The following is a 21,960-nucleotide window of genomic DNA, read 5'->3' as shown; positions in this document are numbered from 1 at the left end:
CTTTAAATATGAAAACATACTTACAGGCTGTGAGTCAGAACAGCCGGCATTGTAGTCTGCTCTACCAGGATCAGGAAACAGTCCTCTGTAAAATGCGCTGCACACATCTGAATATTTGGTTTGAACTGTTCTGGAACAGTGTTGTAAATACAACTTAACCACTGATTTCTAGTTGTGTCCTCTTTTGAAAGGCCAAACAAAGTATTTTTGCTTTCGCAACAAAACACACAGCGTCTCCATGACACAGCGGCAGCAGCAACAACAATACTACAGCAAAAATCAAAGTACACCTTCTTTCTTTGTGTGAACATTTGGGCGGTGTTATGCAAATCTTCCCACACAGTGACGTAGACGTGGGGGTGTGTTTGAACGAGGCGTTTTAGAAGGGCATGGACGAGTCTTAACTTTGATAAAGAATATCTCTTTGGTTTTGAGACTTTAGTCTTTGCAACTTTAGGGATCTTATCTATTCACAAACAGCTTGTAACACCAAAGAGAAAAGAAAACTTGAAATCGCATCATATGACCCCTTTAACAGACAGCAAAATCTAAGAATGTGAACAACTCGATGTAGAATCTCACTGCTGTCTTGTAAATGCAAAAACAGAATCTTTTTATTAATAAAACTGCATTTTAAGAAGGAATAAACAATAACAGAGAAATAACTGAAATGGAACCTTTGCTGCTCCTGCATGATGTGCAACTGCTCTAATTTGGTCTTATGCTCCGCCTCCATGCGATTCATCATTTCCCTGATCACAGCCATGAAAGAGGTAAACTGAAACACAGAGACACAAAACAGTTTTAAAATGTGTGAACAGAATCTATACAACTGAGCTGAAGTGACACTGAATCAAGTTCATATTCTGTGGATGAACAAGAACAGTTTATGTGTAGAGAGAATGTGTGTTCTCACCTGGCTAAGGTTAAGGTTGTTATCAATACTAAGTGAGACCAGATGAGGTAAACTCTTTCCAGCCAGGTGCTCTTTTGGGATGCCCAGTTTCTTATGGGTGAAAGTGCACTTGTAGATGCCTAAAAATATTTCAAATAAGGAATAAACAAGAACACTGACAAAGACGTTGTAAGTACTACTATATAATGATGATTTTATGTTATTTTGAGCCAAAATTAATTACCCAGAATGCCCATGAGCACAGCTGGTTCCCTGGATGGAATTTGTTGCAGGAATGGTAGAATTTCATCAATGACGAACCATTTATCCAGGTATTCCAGAATCTTGCCTAGGCACACCAAAGAGTTCACCCTCACCTGAAAAAGGAGAAAGTAATCTTCTTTAGAAAAACAAACCAAATAACTACTCTTCCAAACTGATCAATGATATTCACTTATGTTACTGAAAAAATAAGCATAAGGACACAAACCGCTAGTGAGGATGTCTGTAAACAAGCAGATTTGATACGAGGAATAAGTGCATTCTTCATGGATGGGTACTCAATTAGATTGGCAAACGTGGGAATGATATTTAGACAAAGTTCCTGTTTAGAAAAAGAACAAAAACAGTTGTTATTTGGGATGCACGTTATTGGATTTTTGCCGATATTTTTCAACTCATTTTGGCCGATAGCTGATGCCGATACTGATATATTTCCTTTTGTTTGGAAACAACACCAAGTCTCTCCTGTGCAGAAATTATAAGTAAATTCTTTTTAATTTTGGCTAGTTTTTAACAAGAGCTTATTTATAAGAATTAAATAAACAATAATGAAGTTCTTTTATACTGACAGTACACTGAACATTTGAAAAGAACTATAAGTAAGCTATATTCAAATGCTGCATTTTTTTTTTCAGAAAGATGCAGTGGTAACCTTAACATTTTATTTTAAGATCTAACATTTGTAAATGGTCTAAAGCAAAAGAGTTGTACAAATTCTGAAAATCTTTTAGAGCTCATAATTTATTTAAAAAAATACAACATATTACACATTAATGAATGTGTATATAAAATTATTTAATTTAAGTGTCATGTTTGTGATTTTTTTTTTCATGTAAGCTATAGATTCTGACCTTTAAATCAAAACACACTCATGATTTTATGGCATCAATTACTGCTTTATTTTTATTTAGAAACACAGTCTAAATATTATTTGTGTATTTTGCTTTCATTTTATTAGAAGTAGGCCAACAGCGCCCCCTGCGGAATTAAAACTCCTTATCGGCCGATAATAAAACTTATTATCGGCCATTCCGATATTGGTCAGATAATATCGTGCATCCCTAGTTGTTATACTTTAAAATGTTGAAATACCCAAATGTCTGAAATAAATGATTCAGCTACTGAGGCGTCAAAATACATTGATGCCTTAAAATACATCAATCGGACAATTAACAGTTATTGAAGATTATCAATTAAAATACTAATAAAACAACTTGATAAGCAAATACATTTTTCTCATCCAAACAAGTTTATGGTGTGGTCACCTGTATTTGAATAGAGGGGGCTTCCACCGCTCTGTACACCATGGGCAGAACGCTGTTCTTGATGTCTTCAGGAGGCGTTTTGGTCAAAAGAAGGTCCATCTTTTGTAGAAATATCAGCAAAATCTGGATACATGAAAGAGAATTAAGGAACTAAGATTTCTAAGAGCCAACAAATGAACACGTAGAACTAAAAACAAAACTAAGATAGCAAAACAAACCACAAAAAAAAAATTTAAAAATAAAAGAAAACAACTCTAAACAAAAAATAAAACAACTCTCCATGTTAGGCAGGCCCAAACACTTTCTGTTTTTAAATCTAATCTCAAAACTTTTAACACCGTACGAGAGCAGGTTTTTATGATTGTGTTGGTCTTATGTTTGTTTTCATGTGTCTATTGTTTTAAATTGAGTATGCTTGTACAGCACTTTGGTAAACACTTGTTGTTTTTAAAAGTGCTTTATAAATAAACTTTGAAGAAAAAAAATAAAACAATGTTAAACAAAACAAAGCTAAACAAAACAAAAAACAACAACAACCAAACATAATCATGAAAACCACATTAAAAGATCAGTGCAAACGGTAGAAACAAACAAGTGCAACCAATATACTATAAATAAAAATATAAACTTATTATAATATAAATAGTGCTGTCAAACGATTAATTGCAATTATATTTATATTATCAATTTATTTAACAATTTATATTATCATAAGTCCAAAATAAAAGTTTTTGTTTACATAATATGTGAGTGTACTGTGTATATTTATTATGTATATATAAATACACACATATGCATGTATATATTTCAGAAAAATATTTTATGTTTATATATTAAATAGATTTATGTATCATTTAAATTATATTAATATAAATATATACATGTAAATATTTTCAAAATATATACTGCGTGTGTGTATTTTATATATACATAATAAATATACACAGTACACATACATATATTATGTAAACAAAAACTTTTATTTTGGATGTGATTAATCGCGATTTACTGTTAGACAGCACTAAATATAAATATTACGATGAAATAAACTACCACAAAGACAAAAGTTCAAACCTCACTCACCATGTTGCTAGCCTGATAGCATGAAAGAGAAAACAAATTACAAATTTGAACCTTATGGATTACACAGGCATGTGGCAGCCACTGTAAGTCCACACCAAGTGCGGACAGGGCCAGAAAGGTTAAGTGTCAGCTTAGTACTCTATTATGTCAGCTAGTATGTGGAGCGGAGGCGGAATGTGTTGCATTAGGTTGGATTAATAACATGGGTTAATTTTACTGGTGCAGAATGCTTTGAGTGGGATGGGGAATGCATCAGTAGTATGTGTGTGTACCTGTACTGGCTCCTGCTGTTTGAAAACTGGGGTGAGGTCTGGGAGAACGAGGCGGACGTATTCCTCCTTTGTGCACTCCTCAGCGATGAGCAGCACATTTGGAAGAATGAACGGAACCATGTCAGGATTCACAAACTCAGACGTGAGCGCCGGGAGGATTCTGTATACTACCACTCTCTGAGGAGAGAAAACAACAGGCAATTAACTTAATGCCATAAAATACATGAACAAAAACATCACAGAACTTTGGACTCTGACATTTAAATTTATTTCAGGCATACACCTCAAATATTGACACACATTTGTTTTAAGGTCCAATTATCACTATTTAACAAACCATAAACTACGACATTTGCCTCAATAAACTCCTCATTTGCTGCTTATTATTAGTTAGTAAGGTAGTTGTTAAGTTTAGGTATTAGGTAGGATTAGGCATGTAGAATATGCTCATGCAGAATATGTGCTTTATAAGTACTAATAAACAGCCAATATGTTAATAATATGCATGCTAATAAGCAACTAGTTAATAATGAGAATTGGTTCCTAAAGTGTTACCAGATATATTATTATATAAATATTCAAATATATATAAAATACAAAAACGACTTTTCACAATCCAATCATAATATTGCTAGTTTCACTATTTAAATACACTGCAAATTTTAAAAAAAGTGTTCCTTTTCAATTCCATTTTCGAGCTGAATTTCTTCAAATATTGCAAATGTTTGTTCTTGCCTTGGGCAACTTGGGCAGAACTTTGGGGAGACTTTTGTAGAACTGAGACTTCTGTAAGTTGTCCCGTTGGAAAAGCGAGTCAAAGTACTGAAGGGTCATCGCTCCAACATCATCGAAGAAGGGAATCTGTGCACACACATACACTGAAAAGTCAGAATTTCACTCTCATAGTCTTAAACCATAATGTTAACATCATGTATGGTAATTCTCTTTCAGGACAGATACTTCAAAGAAAGATGTTTTTAAAAAAAAAGTAGAAGAAAATCGGCAAAGACAGTAAGATCTGACCTTTGTCATCTGATCTGCATCTGGACGCACGTTTGAGGTGAGGCTGAGCAACATCTTCACATGTTCCCTGACCTCCTCTGGGATCTGACTCAATAATCCTGGACTCAGATGGCTCAGCTACACATTAGAATGAGGAACAGAATGAGATTCACATATTTAAGGGTTATCGCAATACTATAATTATGTTTTAGGGCACGATAACTAGCAAGAGCTGAATATTGTGGCAGTATACCCAAATATATTATTGATATTTTAATTATTATATTGGTATTTACCAATTAATTGTTGATAAATTCATTATTTAATTATTAATACTATTAATTTTTAACACTATATAATATTTGTAATACATTATATATAAAATGTTATGGCATTTATTCAGCAATTCTTCTCCCCGAGTTACCGTCTTCTGCCATTTTGGAGAGTACACCAGAACGTAATCAGCGTTGTTTATGTTCAGTAGCGCGCGCATGTTGAACGAAAACAATGTGGATTACGTTGATTAAGTTCTGGAGTACTCGCCAAAATGGCGGAAGACGGTAACTCGGGGAGAAGAATTGCTGAATAAATTATGTTATTGTTTTCTTTGTGCACAAAAAGCATTCTCTTAGCTAGGCCTGGGCGATAAAACGGTATCGATACTTATCGACGGTACACCTTCTTCGATAACGATAGAAAAAATGTTCGATAAAGCGCACGATATAGGCACGTGCTATGAGTGACGCAGACAGCACACACAAACACGAACACATGCTGAAATGAGTGCTGTGCCTGCCTGTGATGAGGAGATTGTGAATAAAAAAAAAAAAGAATATTAGTCGAATTTAAAATAAACATTTGCATTTGAATGTTAGGTGTGCGTCAGGGAGTGTCATTAGTGGAGCGCGAGATGCGGTGATGATGATGTAAGTGACGTTGTTGCATTTGAATGTTTTATAAGTCTAGCCCACGAGACGCGACGCTGCTGCGTTATTCATTCAAAATGTTAGAGAAATATAGTAGCTCAATGCGGAGAAGATCTTGATTAGGTTAAAACCGAAACTAAGCCATTCACACAGAACGCATATTCAGCGCATTTTTTAGACGGACAAATATGACTGCTGTACTCGCGTCTCACACAAGAGATGTATAGAAAGCCATACAAAGTAAAAACTTTTAGAAAACGCATCACGAATTGGTGGAGGTTTATTCCGTTTCACTGCGTCTCATATGTTTTTAAAGGCAATCTGCGTGATGGGCGATTCGGCTCTTTGTATTAAACAATGCATAAATACATGATGCTGTTTTGTTCATAATTGTTTATGCAATTTACAAAATTATGTTTGATTTATATGAGTTAATTTAGACGTAATGCATGTTTTTCTTTTTATAGACAGTTATTTCCTTTGCGTTGGCAATTTAATGCGCTGCATTATTTTGCTCATTGCATCCTCCTGTGGCTTCGGGAGACAAGCCAAAAGTTTCCTTCAGACCTATTTAATCTGCATATAAAACATTAGAAATTAGATATGTTTAATTTTTATTTTGTGTTTGACTGCTAAAAGAAAAAATATTTGTTTTTTGTCTCAAATTGGGTTAATTTAAAAATACAGTGGTTAAATTTAAAAGTTTTTTTCTATTGCTCTTTGTTTTAAAAAAAGGTTAGAAAAAATGTCAATAATTATCGATACCGAACGATATGAAACATTATATCATTGATACTTTTTTTAGCTATATCGTCCAGCCCTACTCTTAGCTTTGTAAAATTACGGTTGAACCCCTGATGTCACATGGATTATTTTACCGATGTCCTTGCTACGTTTCTGTGCGTTGATCGTGGTAATATCCTTGCTGTCTATGGGAGTGTCAGAGAGCTCTTGGAATGCATCAAAAATATCTTAATTTGTGTTATGAAGATAAACGAAGGTCTTGCGGGTTTGGAACAACATGAGGGTGAGTAATTAATGACAGCATTTTCATTTTTGGGTGAACAAACCCTTTAAGGCTAGGGTACCACATTACTACTATAGCACTAGTTTACAGTGAAACACTGTTTTTCAAACAAAATGCGAAGGTAATGTGCTTTAAAACAGGAAAACATTGCATTAAAATTGCTGTGTGTGGACTCTTCACCTGGTCCAGTTGTCGGCTGAAGCTCTTGAATATGTCCTGCTTGTTGACCTGAAAGACAGGCTTGCCTTCATTAAACACGGCGTGGATCAATACGCCCAGTGAGTACATATCAGAGGCTGCGTCACAGCTGACGGACAGGATGTACTCAGGAGCCACATATTCAGGGTTCGCGAGGCAGAGAGGCGGCAGATTGGGGTCCCACTCTTTGCAAACATACTTGGGCTAAAAGGCAGAAATACATAACTATGTTAAGAGACAGCAGACAACAGAGAGAGCCAAGAATGTTCTGATTGCTTTGTTTCTGTTCTCTAGGACTTTAGAGACAATAATGCCTGCTTCTAACCTCAGCGTCAGATGGGTTACTAGAGGAGATACTGAAGTCAAAACCCATGATCTTCCAGGCTCCGCTCTTATTCAAGATGATGTTCTCTGCACACAAGTTACCATGAACCATTTTAACCCCACTGTGGAGGAACGACAAACCCTCTGAGACCTGAGAGAGAAAACGGAGAGAGAGACAAAGAGAGAGATATTTCATTAGAACAAAACTAAAACAAAAAGGCAGTACTTGTTGCACTGCCTTTAAAAAGGTTATTTTGTAAAATAATATTTTTTTACATTTAATAGACATTATTTTAATTGTACTATTTTTATAAGTTTATTAAATAATGTAACTTTTTTAATAATAATTTTTAGTATTTAAATTATTTTGATTACTGTATTATATAATAAAACATGTTAAACATCTGGATGCATTATCCTGAATTTTTTTTGGTCCTATATAAAATAATGTGGAAAAAGATTTGCAGAAAAAAAAAAAAAAAAAAAAAAAAAAAAAAGATTTGCAAATAAATAATGAAGAAAAAACCCTTCGGTTTTATATTTTTCAAAAAAGCAACCATTTAATATAATAATAATATAAGAAATAAAATAAAATGTATTTGTTAAATTGCATTATATGCTATACTATTAGGTTAAAATGTGTGTGAGCTGTAGTTTCAGATTTTTTCCTTGTCACTTTGAGATGACATATCACTTTTACACGGAGGCTCTACTAACTCAAAAGAAAAAAAGTACCTCTTTTTAGCTGTATAAGAAAGGCCTCACCTGCAGTAAGCCATATTTGGTCTCAACGTCGTAGAGTTTGTATTCTTTGATGTCTGTGGGAACAGGACTAGGGAGGTTGTCCCACTGGCCGAGCACATTCGCTAGACTGGCAAACACAGGCTCTGTGCAGAACGCCAGACAGTCTCTAAAGATAAAGAGGCAAAGACATCCAGTGAGAACAGTAATGACAGACAGATAAAAGCACAGAAAGTAGGAACTGGTTGTGTTTGTGACCTTGGAGACATTTCTGAGCCACATTTCAAATATACATAGTCGTTTTCTCTGTATATTTCCAGTGTTTGTGTAAAAGACTGATTGTCTGTTTCAAAAAATAGTGAGCTGCCCACCTAGGCAACATTTTTTTTATTTCCCATCATAGACATGTATCCAGTTATTAATGCAATTAAGATACTTAATTTTGACCAAAATCTAAAGCAGCATCACATGCATACTTACTAAATAAACCAATCCAAGAATGCACTACAATGAAATCTGTCATGCAAGATGGTTTGATGCAGCATGGAAGTGAAGGAAAATTTGATTTTAAAAATATTTTATGCAGTACAAAAACTTTACATTTTAGAGTATCAAGAATTTATCATTCATCAGCTGGAGGAAAAGCATTCTGAAAAAGTGCTTCAAATTATATTGTCCTTCTGTGTCATTATCGTTATAGCTGTAAACTTTGCTAATCTAATAGAATTAGAACGATAATTAAAAATGTATAGTTATTACTATAGTATGTGAACACGGATTATAATAGATTCTATTTGCTTTTGATGCAAGATGTTTTTTTATCCTAACCAGGCATGATAGCGAAGTATGACTACCAACACAGAATTATGGTATATAATATATAGGATAAATGGTTTCTATTTCCTCTACGTTGCAGCTGACAGCAAACATTTAAGTTTACTGTAAAGAAAACATACTATTCTAAAATGTTTCTATTTTATATCAAATAAATATCCAAGATTAAGAGAAGTGCTTAAATTAAGAGAAGTACTTAAATGTGTGACATGAAAATGCATCCAAAAATAAATAAATAAATAAATTCATTAGAGTTTGGGTGTCAACGGTGGCTATTTTTCATATGGAGTCTAAAGAAAATCTCACAGGAACCTCCATTTTTGTGATATCAACTTCAAATTCGGAACATAACTTACTTAGCCATATATTTTTTTTTTTGTGATATCAACTTCAAATTCAGAACATAACTTAGTTAGCCATATATATATATTTTTGTGATATCAACTTCAAATTTGGAACATACTTATGTTCCAAATTTGAAGTTGATATCACAAAAATTGAGGTTCCTTGTGAGATTTTGTTTAGACTCCATATGAAAAATAGCCACCGTTGACACCCAAACTTTAATGAATTTATTTATTTTTGGATGCATTTTCATGTCACAAATTTAAGCACTTCTGTCACAATATTATGTAGTAATTAATCGTGTGAAAGCTCAAACTTGAGACACAAACCTTTCCAACAATATATATTGTCATAATTACAAAAAGGTTTGATTATAAAATACTGTATCAAATTTTGTAATATGACACCTGACACCACCCACTAGGGGGAGGAGCCCGCTAAAAGAATTTAAAGTACCATTTCAATACAGATTTCAAAACACTTTTCAGAGGATGAATTTTAAGCTTTTGAATGATATGTAATTTATGTGACTACTAAAATATGCAATAGCATGATTACTAAAATATGTGATAGAGAAAAAAAGCATTAATAGTTAAAAAAGGTCAATAAGGACACAAGTACGTCCAACTTTGTGAACTCTACATCAACAAACAAGATGATTTCATGACAAGGATTTTATTAATTGTATTTTTTTAACAATTTAAACTACTTAATTTTATTCATTTGATTATGTACTTATCTATTTCATTGCACGTGTATGTGTTTTGTAACTGGTTTGGCTGTGTCTTGTAGCTTTGTCGCGTCTGGTGTGAACAGACAAATTGCTTGTCCTGGAATCTTATTGCATCGTGTTTAGTGAAGATAACATGTAGACTGTAGACAGCAAGACTAGATTCTGGAATGGAGCTTAAGTCTCACATCTCCTAAGAGATCCATGTATTATTCAGGAGAGATTTTCCACAGACGAACTGCTGCTTTTGATCTCATGCATCCACACAGACACATATTGATTGTAGCAGCACAGGAGCCAAATCTTAAATAAAGAAAAAGCTCTGAACTCTTTTACCGAGAGTAGATTCTTTGCTTCTGAAGCTTCATATCAGTTTTATTCCATAAATCAAAGCAAAAATAAATCAAAGTGGATAAAAAATGAAGTGCAGTGATGATAACACTGGCTTTGTTCAAAAAGTAATGAGCTGACCTAGAAAAAAATTTTTGGGCATCATATGCATATTCATCTAAGCTGGGCAAAATGCTGTCCATGTAGACAGCTCACTAGGTTTTAAAACACAGTCTGTGTCACAGCAAGTTGTCACCTGGACTCCTCCAGTGGGTGCTGAACCGTGAGGAGGCGCGGATGTCGTAATCGCGTCAGTTGTTGAACTCCTTTCTTCAGTGAATCAATGATCTGATCCTTCTCAAACTTCTGATAGCGATCAATGATCTTCTTATCGAACACAAAGACTGCCACTTCCTGGGGGAAACAGAAAGCAAATTTGTAGCAGTGTCAATAGATAACGGCTGAACACACACACACACACACACACACAAAAATAAAACAAAATAAAATACATACATAAATTCAAACTAAATAAAATAAAATACATACATTCTAACAAAGAACCTAAATGAAATTAAATCAAAACTGTATTTATTAATCAATTCCAACAAATAATTCATAAAATGTACATTTATATTTATTTTGCAAACAAATTCATGAAATATTTAAATTTATATTTATTTTGAAATAATATCGGTTTATCTGTACATTCAACATTAATTTATAGAAATATTTAGATTTACATTTCATTTGCAAAACTTATTTAGAAATATTTAAATTTATATTTATTTTGAAATAATATCGGTTTATCTGTACATTCAACATTAATTTATAGAAATATTTAGATTTACATTTCATTTGCAAAACTTATTTAGAAATATTTAAATTTATATTTATTTTGAAATAATATCGGTTTATCTGTATATTCAACATTAATTTATAAAAAATATTTCGATTTATATTTAATTTGCAAAACTATCTGTACATCTGCAAATTCAACAAATAATATATAGAAAAAGATTTACATTCATATTAATTTTGCAATAATATCTGTACATTCGACAAAAGTAGAATTTTTCACTTTGCAAAAATATCTGTACATATGTACATTCAACATATAATTACACATTACATTTATTTATTAAAAACTCAACCCATTCTAAATGACGCTTCCAAGACTACCACAAATCATTTACAATTTCAAACAAAATCTGTATTAGCCATCTAAACTATTTTATTTTGATGGCTACGAATTCATTTAAAAACACATGTACGTGATCAACAAACGCAAGATTGTGGCAATGCGAGGAAGCAAGAACTGCCCTGATACAGCAAGTGAACATTCTGTAAAGTCATGACAATTACATCATTCAAAAAACTGTGCTGTGCATTTTCTAGGTTAAATACTTCCTCTTTCACTGCAAACAACTTACCAACATCAAACGTGATCATGTCATATTATATGTGATACTGTATACATGAAAAAGACTAACAGAAGTGACTGTAATAAATAACCCACACACCTGTTTGGTGGATTTTTTGGTGCCGTTGTAGATCCTCCAGCTCATTCCTGGACCCCCGCTGGCGATATGTCGGCCCACCTCGAACTCCCGCGTGACAGGGTTGCCCATGACAGCACTGGTCACATCAGCTGTCACCTTGGTGACGGTGCTCTTTAGTTTATTGAGCATGGACTCCATGGTTCTACGGGCTGTCAACCTGCAACAGGAAGTAGAAACAGGACATAGGCTTTAAGAGTTATTTCATCATGTTGTCACGCTTCCTGTAGGACAAAGACAGCGAATTTGATGAGTTTAGGGTTTTTGTTATTAACTAAAAATACAAATATATATATAAAAAAAAATTGCTAATTGAAATAAAGCTGAAATAAAATTAAATAGAATATAGCATATACATAACATAACATAACATAACATATGTGACCCTGGACCACAAAACCAGTCATAAGGGTAAATTTTTCGAAATTGAGATAAATAAATAATTTTTCCATTGATGTAAGGATAGGACAATATTTGGTCGAGATACAACTATTTGAAAATCTGGAATCTGAGAGTGCAAAAAAAATCTAAATATTGAGAAAATCACCTTTAAATTTGTCCAAATTAAGTTCTTAGCAATGCATATTACTACTAATAAATTAAGTTTTATGGCTGCAATATAACAGAGTGAAAATTTTAAGGGGGTCTGAATACTTTCCGTACCCACTGTATATATATTAGAAATGTAAATTCACTGCAGTATTTCCAATTAGTTTAGATTGAAGCACTAAAACTACTAATGGGAAATACATAAACTAATAATGGGAAATAAATAAAATTAAATACATATTAAATAAATAAATTACTAAACTTTTTTCAAATTAAAATGAAGTATGACAATAAAAGCTAATTCAAAACATTAATAAAAATGATTATAATAATGTCAATCGTACTAAAATAACACTGGATGAGTTTTATACCTAGTTTGACAGTTCAGGATTTGTTCAAATCACAAAAATGTCTGTACAAAACAAAGGGATGCACATTTGAGCCCACTGAATTTCATACCATGTACAAACCAAACTGAAACTTTTTTCAATAACATCTATTTTTGTGCTCCACAGAAGAAAGAACTGCATACAGCTTTGTAACAAGTGAATAATTTTGGGGTGAACTGGCTCTTAACAAATTAAATATCAATCCATCAACAAAGAGAACTGTGTTGAATTTTTTACAAACCGCTGAATTGTCTTGTCTTAAACTTGACGAATTTAATTATACCGATGAGTACACTGCTAAGACATTTAAAAGTTAAGCGTCAACCACGCCTACCTAAAACGGCTCGTTCTAACACGCCCCCACATGTCTACGTCACGATGTGGGAAGATTTGCATAACGCCGCCCAAATGTTCACGCAAAGAAAGGCGGCGTAATTTTTATTCTCGCTGTAGTATTGTTGTTGCTGCCGCCATGTCGTGAAGACGTTGTGTTTTCGTTGTGAAAGCGAAACTACTATGTTTGGGCTTCCAAAAGAGGACGATATCCGCTTCGTCATGCCTGGAGGAATCACGGCTTTGAGAGTCAACAAAACATACACAAACAAAACCAAATTAAACCCTGCAGCTCGTGACGATACATTGATGTGTAAAGACACGAAACGATCGGTCTGTGCTAGAAACTGAACAGTATTTATATAATTTTTTACCTCTGATTTTCACCGCAATGTCCGAACTGTCTGTCCTCAGCGCGTTCAACAGCTGGCGCATGACATGTCTTCTTCTTCTTGCCTTACGGTGGATCACAGACTTATAAATGCATTACCGCCACCTATCTCTCAAGTGGACCATTGACACTTTATCTACAATCTCAATTAGGAGTGTCAATGGTCCACTTGAGAGATAGGTGTCGGCTGTTGAACGCGCTCAGGACACGCTCAGGACAGTTCGGACATTGCGGTGAAAATCAGACGTAAAAAACTATATAAATACTGTTCAGTTTCTTGCACAGACTGATTGTTTTGTATCTTTACACATCAATGTATCGTCACGAGCCGCAGGGTTTAATTTAGTTTTGTTTGTGTACAACGGTTTGAGTTCAAAATCTTCGTTTGTGTTCTACTGAAGAAACAAAGTCACCTACATCTTGGATGCCCTGGGGTAAGCAGATAAACAACAAATTTTCATTTTTGGGTGAACTATCCCTTTAATTTGGCTCTGGATTTAGCTGGCTGGATTTTAAGCAGAAAACACACACACACTCACACTCATGCACACAGACACAAAATAGATTAGTACCATAAAAAATGTCAAATGTAAAAATTAACCCTGACCAATTTGTAATAAATAATAATACTAATAAATCAACATCTATTATTATTTACTTATTATTATTGGTTAATAATAATAATAATTGTTTACCATGATGTTAAACGAACTAAAAAAAAAGACGAATAAAACTTTGAAAACGTAACAATAATAATAATTGAAAAAAGAAAATGAAAGCTCTTGTCTAAACACATCAATGATTACACTTTAAGATGTCTTTGTTACAGTGTAATTACTTGAATTAATACAGAGTAATATTAATTAACGTACTTATTCTAAGGTTAGTATTAATGGCTTGTAATTATGCATAATACACTGTAATTACTATAGAAAGTACTCTGTCAAATGGTAGGAAGTACTATTAGATTATGATCGTTAACTAAAACCATAAAAACGGCATTATAATATTAAAATAATTACGATAGAAAGTTTTTGTTCACAATGAATAAATTATAAAATTCAAAAATTGTAAATAATTCAAAATAAAACAAAACGGTAACACTTTACAATAAGGTTCCATTAGTTAGTGTTAGTTCCAACATATTCTGTTACACCAAATACACAAAATAATGATCTTTAAAAAAAAGCATCATATGACCCCTTTAACAAGCACAACTTTTAATTTGAATAATTCATTAGTAAATGTTGCAATTAACATGAACTAAGATTAATAAATGCTGTAGAAGTATTGTTCATTCTTAGCTCATGTTAAAGTAGTTAACTAATGAAACTTATTGTAAAGTGTTACCCACAAAAATATAACAGTAAACCAATTATACTAAAATACCACTGACTAAAAGAAGAAATTAGGCAACTACTACAGAATTACCACATTTAATCATAAATTAGTTAGACTGAACTTAAACCAGGACATCATAAAAGGCTGAATCATTTTGAATATTAGTAATTTTATTGATATAATTATATATTATCATTATATATCATATACTAACATTATATTTTTTTTTATTATTGAGATCATTATTATTCATTTCTGTGTTTGTCAGACGGAAATCACAGCGCCGTCATAAGGAAAAGTGTGACTTATTTAACATATTTTATGAATGAGCACCTGACAGATTGAGATTCAGTGAAACAAGTTAACTCTACTCATTACTGACGGAATAAACTTAACTGAAACCAAATAAGAAAACGTAGCTTGAATTATATATGATGCCCAAAATGCTGTCAGTAGGTTTGGAGACACAGCCAGAGACGTTTAACTATCAATGTAAATATCACTTGTGTTTCTCAAGGCAACAAAACCTCAAAGTGCTATCTATGAGAAATGAACTGAAACGGAGACATATTATTACCTTCACAGTGCGAATATATAATAAAACACGACATAAGCTGAGCTAACAGGCTAAAGCTAATGGAGTGAAGCGTCACAACACAGAACTGATCAATAACCGCGGAATAGAGTTTCAGAATAAATATCCAGCTCATAAACACAGAGACTTCAGTCTTACCTTTACACTAGAGGCGCTGACAGTGAGACTGAGTGATTAAAAGCAGGATTTAGACGGTAACAAAACCGTCAGCAGTGCTGGTGGCTAACAGCCTCCATGACACTTCATCAAAACACCCGAGAGATTCCGCTTCAGCAGCTAACCTTACTGAATGAGCGCTGATAAAAGTCCTGATTTTCAAAATATTAGCTATGGACTGACTCGCTTTTAACTATCATCTTTTGCTGATGTTTATTTTATTTCATTTTGAGACCCTAATACCGTGTCTTAATAATAATAAAGCTATTATTTGCCCTTCAAAACCTTATATTCATCTTGCCTAATGAAACCCCACTGGATATCGTTCAAACCTGATCACTTTGTATATTTCAGAAACATTAACTCAGTCCTGGAGGGCCACTGTCCTGCAGAGTTTAGCTCCAACTTGCCTCAAAACATCTGCCTGGAAGTTTTTAGTACGCTAGTAAGATCTTGATTAGCTTGTTCAGGTGTTTAATTGGGGTTGAAGCTAAACTCTGCAGGACACTGGCCCTCCAGGAGCAGGCCTGGACACCCCTGTATAAAGCATTTTTTTTTTTTTTTAGTAAATAAGAGTCAGAATGAGAATTTGAATGCATTTTAATGAGTTTAAAATATCAGAAAATTAAAGTGCATCTAAAAAAATCTATATAATGCAATTACAATAATTTGTAAGTAATAATCAGTACCAGTATGCAATTCACTTTGTTCAATTACTTATTAATAAATACCATCAATATGAAAAACCCACAATTAATCCAGTGCATTTATTATTTGGGTTGGAAATCGAAAATCAATTCCAATTCCAGAATCAGACACTTGTTGTAAAATAAAAAATTCAATTCTGCCTATCAATCTTTTTTTTAGGTGGCAAAAAGGGGCTGTTTAAAATGTATTTGTCTTCGAATCATTCATTCAAGAGATTCATTCAAAAACACTGATTCATCCATGAAACAAGTAAATCTTGAGTGAGTCATTGAATCATTTCATTTATAAATTCCATGAGATTTCGTTTAGTTGCCTAATGTTTTTTTTTCTTCAGAATTGTGAGAAAACCACATCCATTAAAAAAATAAATAAAAATGTATGTAGCCGGCTGATTTTTGTTCAAGGTATTCAGAAGCAATTAAATGTTTTGTAAAGAGACACAGAATAAATATGTTTGATATCCTCTATTTTTTTTTACCACATTGGAATCGAAACTGAGGGTGCGTTCAAGTCATGTCAGATAGATCGTATTTACGAGTTGAACGCACATGGACGTCACCACAAAGTCGTTATTACGAGTGGGAAACTCGAAATTTTCTTTAAGCCCCGAGTTTCCGAGTTGGGGGCGTGTCAATGAGAAACATGGCGGAATCGATGGATGCAACGTCTGTAGTTGACGGTAAATTTTTGTTTAAATTTAGTTTAGTTGTCCTATAAACTTAAATTGGTCATGTTCTTGTTACGCAGCTAGTTAATGAAATCCAAGTAAAAAAAAATGCTATCATTTTTGCACCTATAGGTGAAAATGTTTTTGATTTGCCATGTTGCATGTTGCATTTAGCTAACAGCTTTTTTTAATCTCTGTATTTTAGCATTTGTTGAAACGCATTATTAAAAACGCAAAACACACCTGATGCGAATTCTTTGCGCTTCATTTTCTATAAGCAGAGTTAACAGACCCTGTTGTATTTTCTTGTAATTTATTAAAAGAAGGCACACCGCCATCTTGTGCCGACTAAACTGACTTGAACGCACCTGACGTCATAATTACGACTTGTCAACTCGTAAGTACGAACGTCCCAGGAGGACTTGAACGCAGCATTAGAATCGATAAGAATCGGAATTGATCAAATTCAAACGATACCCAACCCCATTCATGATCATTATTTTAGGAGTTAAAATAATTTTAGCAATTAAACTTCCCTTTGTCTTTCTGAATAATTACACCTCATACCTACACAGTAGCACCATACTATGCTACATTTTTCCAATACAAATCCACAAAAATCAGAAGTTGAAACTTATGCAGAGCAATATTAATTTAAATCATCTGTGCTCACAGTCATTGCAAAAAAAAGTAAATAAGTGATCCTTTCACCTAAAAAGAGCATAATTCAAATCTCTACCTCTAAGGCATAGTTATCTATTTCTCAATTTCAAGTGCAGCTAAAACTATTTCTAATAGCTTTTTAAAAAACCTGAGCATTTCACACAATTCAAGTAATTCTACATGTTCAAGAAGATGCTGCCTTTTCAAAGCTCATGAAAACAGCATATTCACTCACCTGATGAAATCTATGTAGTGCACAGTAGTGATTAGCAGTTTCCATCAAAAACATCTTAATTTGTGTTCCGAAGACCAACGGAGGTCTTACAGGTTTGGAAGTACTTATAGTTTAGTTGTCCTATAAACTTAAATTGGTCATGTTCTTGTTACGCAGCTAGTTAATGAAATCCAAGTAAAAAAAAATGCTATCATTTTTGCACCTATAGGTGAAAATGTTTTTGATTTGCCATGTTGCATGTTGCATTTAGCTAACAGCTTTTTTTAATCTCTGTATTTTAGCATTTGTTGAAACGCATTATTAAAAACGCAAAACACACCTGATGCGAATTCTTTGCGCTTCATTTTCTATAAGCAGAGTTAACAGACCCTGTTGTATTTTCTTGTAATTTATTAAAAGAAGGCACACCGCCATCTTGTGCCGACTAAACTGACTTGAACGCACCTGACGTCATAATTACGACTTGTCAACTCGTAAGTACGAACGTCCCAGGAGGACTTGAACGCAGCATTAGAATCGATAAGAATCGGAATTGATCAAATTCAAACGATACCCAACCCCATTCATGATCATTATTTTAGGAGTTAAAATAATTTTAGCAATTAAACTTCCCTTTGTCTTTCTGAATAATTACACCTCATACCTACACAGTAGCACCATACTATGCTACATTTTTCCAATACAAATCCACAAAAATCAGAAGTTGAAACTTATGCAGAGCAATATTAATTTAAATCATCTGTGCTCACAGTCATTGCAAAAAAAAGTAAATAAGTGATCCTTTCACCTAAAAAGAGCATAATTCAAATCTCTACCTCTAAGGCATAGTTATCTATTTCTCAATTTCAAGTGCAGCTAAAACTATTTCTAATAGCTTTTTAAAAAACCTGAGCATTTCACACAATTCAAGTAATTCTACATGTTCAAGAAGATGCTGCCTTTTCAAAGCTCATGAAAACAGCATATTCACTCACCTGATGAAATCTATGTAGTGCACAGTAGTGATTAGCAGTTTCCATCAAAAACATCTTAATTTGTGTTCCGAAGACCAACGGAGGTCTTACAGGTTTGGAAGTACTTAATGACAGAAGTTTCATTTTTGGGTGAACTATCTCTTTAACAAACATCTCTACCTGGTATACTTCTATAACCCAGAATAATAAAAGCATTCTCGGACTGACAAGACTATTTTTATCCAGTGTTTCTAGAATGAAGAAAAGAAGTGCTGGAGGAAAATCCCTGGGTGATGTTTCTGGAACTGTTTGGCCAGTCGTCTCTTCTGTTTGACGGACAGGCCGTCACTGTGAGCGATATGATGCATTAACTGCTTCAAACTGTCCAGAGTGGCTTTATCTTTGTTACCCTCATACTGCTGGAGCGACACCCGCTGGCAGAACGTAAACACTGCAAAGGCAAAACAGGAAATGTTCAATCAAATCAATGCGGAAATCAGTTTTATTAGTGAGATTGGAAGCGAACTTACGTGCTACATTATCTAGATCCCTCCCTTGCTGCACGGTTTGTAGTGTCTTCCTCACAGCCTCAATCAATGATAATGGTGTCTAGATATAGGAAAGATAAAGGATTAAATGTTTTAAGAGACAATGTACAACTTTTCCATGACATTCTAATTTATTGAGATGCACCTGTATAAGTAAAACGGTCGTACCTTAAAGAGTTGTGTGTGATTATCCATGAGGAACAGCAGCAGTGGCTCACACTGGACACGAGTCATTTCTTTACTCTGGATCACAGCCTTCACAAACGTCTTGCTAACCAAAGCCCGGTTCTCAATCTGTTTGAACACACATGTAAAGAGCCTGTTCATTTACATCATTCATTTACACATTTTTCCTAAATTCAACCATATGTGACCCTGGTCCACAAAACCAGTCATAAGGGTCAATTTTTCAAAATTGAGATTGATATATCATCTGAAAGCTGAATAAATAAGCTTTCCATTGATGTATGGTTTGATAGGACAATATTTGGCCTAGATACAACTATTTGAAAATCTGAAATCTGAGGGTGCAAAAAAATCCAAATACTGAGAAAATCGCCTTTAAATTTGTCCAAATGAAGTTCTTAGCAATGCACATTACTAATCAAAAATGAAGTTTTGATATATTTATGCTAGGAAATTTACAAAATATCTTCATGGAACATGATCTTTACTTAAAGGTGCAATAGGTGTTTGTCTTCAGAAACATTTTTTGTTATGCTGGTTGAAAGTCTCTTCACATCATGATAGCAATCATTAAGTTAAGTGGTCTAAATGTGTTTATCTGTATTTATATATTCTGTGGAAGGCGTAGTACCAAGAAATGTTCGTCCAATCAAAACGCTCGGTCCGAGTTGCTATGTGTGACTTTTATTATTTGCTAAACAAATAGATGGAAACTTCATTGCAAAATCGAAAGTAGATCATTTCAAGTTTAAATAGCAATGATGTCAATATGGGTGAATCAAGCCCATGTACACTCCATTTTCTGCAATATTGGCCTGTTGTTGCAAATAAATATAGTTGTGCAAAAGTGTGCATAATGAAAGTGATAATAGGATGAAGACTGACAATAGGAATCCATTATAATTGCTTTATGATTATAATATTTCTGCAGTTAACCTGTAAATTGACAGAAATTACAGCTTTATTAAGAAACAGTCAAATTATCATATGATTTTCTCACGCACAACATGTCTTGAAGTATTATTCATTGTTCCTTGAAAATAAAATACAGATCTCCATCAATCTTCATCAGACTGAAAAGAAAACTCAAAGCTCTCAACTACTCTGACATACCTGCAATTTCTGTTAGAAAGTTTAATGTCTGACTTATTTTGAAGAGCTTTCATAATGAAAGAAGAAGGAAGACTTTATGTTCCTCACGTGGATTTGGGAAATTCATAGAAGTCTTAAGAGCAGTGTGTGGTAATAAAAAGTTCTTAGCAATGCACATTACTAATCAAAAATGAAGTTTTGATATATTTACAGTAAGAAATTTACAAAATATCTTCATGGAATATGATCTTTACTTAATATACTAATAATTTTGGCATAAAAGAAAAATCGATAATTTTGACCCATACAATGTATTTTTGGCTTTTGCTACAAATATACCCCAGCGACTTGGATAAACTCCCTACATTTTAAGTGAAAATTTAGGCTGTGAATTTCATTTACAGTTACTAGAAACATTTACACTACAGTTTAAAAGTTTGGAGTCAGTACAACAAATTTCTTTTTTTTAAACAAATGATACTTTTATTCAGAAAGGACGCATCAAATCGGTGAAAATTGACAGAAAAGGCTTGCATTGTTACAAGGAACATTCTATTTTGAATTAATTGCTGTTCTTTTGAATGGTGCATTTATCAAAGAATCCTAAAAAGAACGTATTTATGGCTTTCACTAAAATATTAAGCAGCACAACTGTTTTTAACATTGATAATGATAAGAATTATGTTTTTTAAGCATCAAATCAGCATATTGGAATGATTTCTGAAGGATCATGTGACACTGATGACTGGAGAAATGATGTTGAAAATTCAGCTTTGCCCTCAAAGGAATAAATTACATTTTAAAATATATTTAAAAAATGAAAACTAGGAATATTTTAAAGTGTAACAATATCTCACAACATGACTGTTTTCACTGTATTTTTTTTTTTTTTTAATAAAATAAACGTAACCTTGGTAAGCAAAAGAGACGTTTGTACAGTAATGTATAATAATATAATTGTATAATTATTAATACATAATTATGCATTGTACAATTAATAATAATGCATTAATTTGTATTCATTAAAAAAAAGAATTCAGTCTTCTAAAAAATATTTTAGGATAAATTCCTAATAATTCACTTAATTTTTTTTTGAGTATGAACCCCAAAAGTGTAAATACGGTATATACATTTATAGAGGAATATAAATTGATTAGAGGGAAAATTGATCAGAGAACTACATTTATCTTTATCTTTTTCTATAAATAAAATAAATAAGCAACAGTAAATAAATTAAAAAGTAACAAAAAAGATACATTAATTAAATATTATATATTTAATATAAATTATATAATTAATTTATTGCTCTTTTGATTTTAACCAAAACAAATAATTCATATA

At 33.1% G+C, this 21,960-nt stretch overlaps 2 protein-coding genes across 3 annotated transcripts in view; both read right to left on the bottom strand.

The window, feature by feature from the left end:
* The window catches only part of scyl2 (SCY1 like pseudokinase 2), a 27,355-nt gene extending 11,668 nt beyond the window's left edge, over positions 1–15,687 (bottom strand). Inside the window, exons 1-15 of one of the 2 annotated variants that reach the window (XM_016487161.1) lie at positions 15,550–15,687; positions 11,778–11,973; positions 10,511–10,668; positions 8,040–8,184; positions 7,276–7,425; positions 6,933–7,154; positions 4,821–4,937; positions 4,533–4,658; positions 3,798–3,974; positions 3,526–3,537; positions 2,443–2,565; positions 1,386–1,499; positions 1,140–1,272; positions 917–1,035; positions 678–778 (exon numbers count right to left, since the gene is read on the bottom strand). In XM_016487161.1, coding sequence (XP_016342647.1) covers positions 678–778; positions 917–1,035; positions 1,140–1,272; positions 1,386–1,499; positions 2,443–2,565; positions 3,526–3,537; positions 3,798–3,974; positions 4,533–4,658; positions 4,821–4,937; positions 6,933–7,154; positions 7,276–7,425; positions 8,040–8,184; positions 10,511–10,668; positions 11,778–11,954 — 1,874 coding nt within the window. In that variant the 5' untranslated portion in view covers positions 11,955–11,973; positions 15,550–15,687. The remainder of the gene's footprint in view (positions 1–677; positions 779–916; positions 1,036–1,139; positions 1,273–1,385; positions 1,500–2,442; positions 2,566–3,525; positions 3,538–3,797; positions 3,975–4,532; positions 4,659–4,820; positions 4,938–6,932; positions 7,155–7,275; positions 7,426–8,039; positions 8,185–10,510; positions 10,669–11,777; positions 11,974–15,549) is intronic. The other variant, XM_016487162.1, reaches the window with a different exon arrangement.
* Positions 15,688–18,920: 3,233 nt separating this feature from the next.
* Positions 18,921–21,960, bottom strand: part of depdc4 (DEP domain containing 4) — a 7,201-nt gene continuing 4,161 nt past the window's right edge. The window contains exons 7-9 of the mRNA XM_016487163.1: positions 19,510–19,635; positions 19,324–19,402; positions 18,921–19,244 (exon numbers count right to left, since the gene is read on the bottom strand). Of these exons, the coding sequence (XP_016342649.1) occupies positions 19,045–19,244; positions 19,324–19,402; positions 19,510–19,635 (405 nt within the window). The 3' untranslated portion in view covers positions 18,921–19,044. The remainder of the gene's footprint in view (positions 19,245–19,323; positions 19,403–19,509; positions 19,636–21,960) is intronic.

The sequence above is a fragment of the Sinocyclocheilus anshuiensis genome, unplaced genomic scaffold, assembly GCF_001515605.1.
Source record: "Sinocyclocheilus anshuiensis isolate Anshui unplaced genomic scaffold, SAMN03320099.WGS_v1.1 scaffold882, whole genome shotgun sequence".
NCBI classification, from domain to species: Eukaryota; Metazoa; Chordata; class Actinopteri; order Cypriniformes; family Cyprinidae; genus Sinocyclocheilus; species Sinocyclocheilus anshuiensis.
Note: the sequence above shows the minus strand (reverse complement) of the source record. Positions and strands in the feature narration are given on the sequence as shown.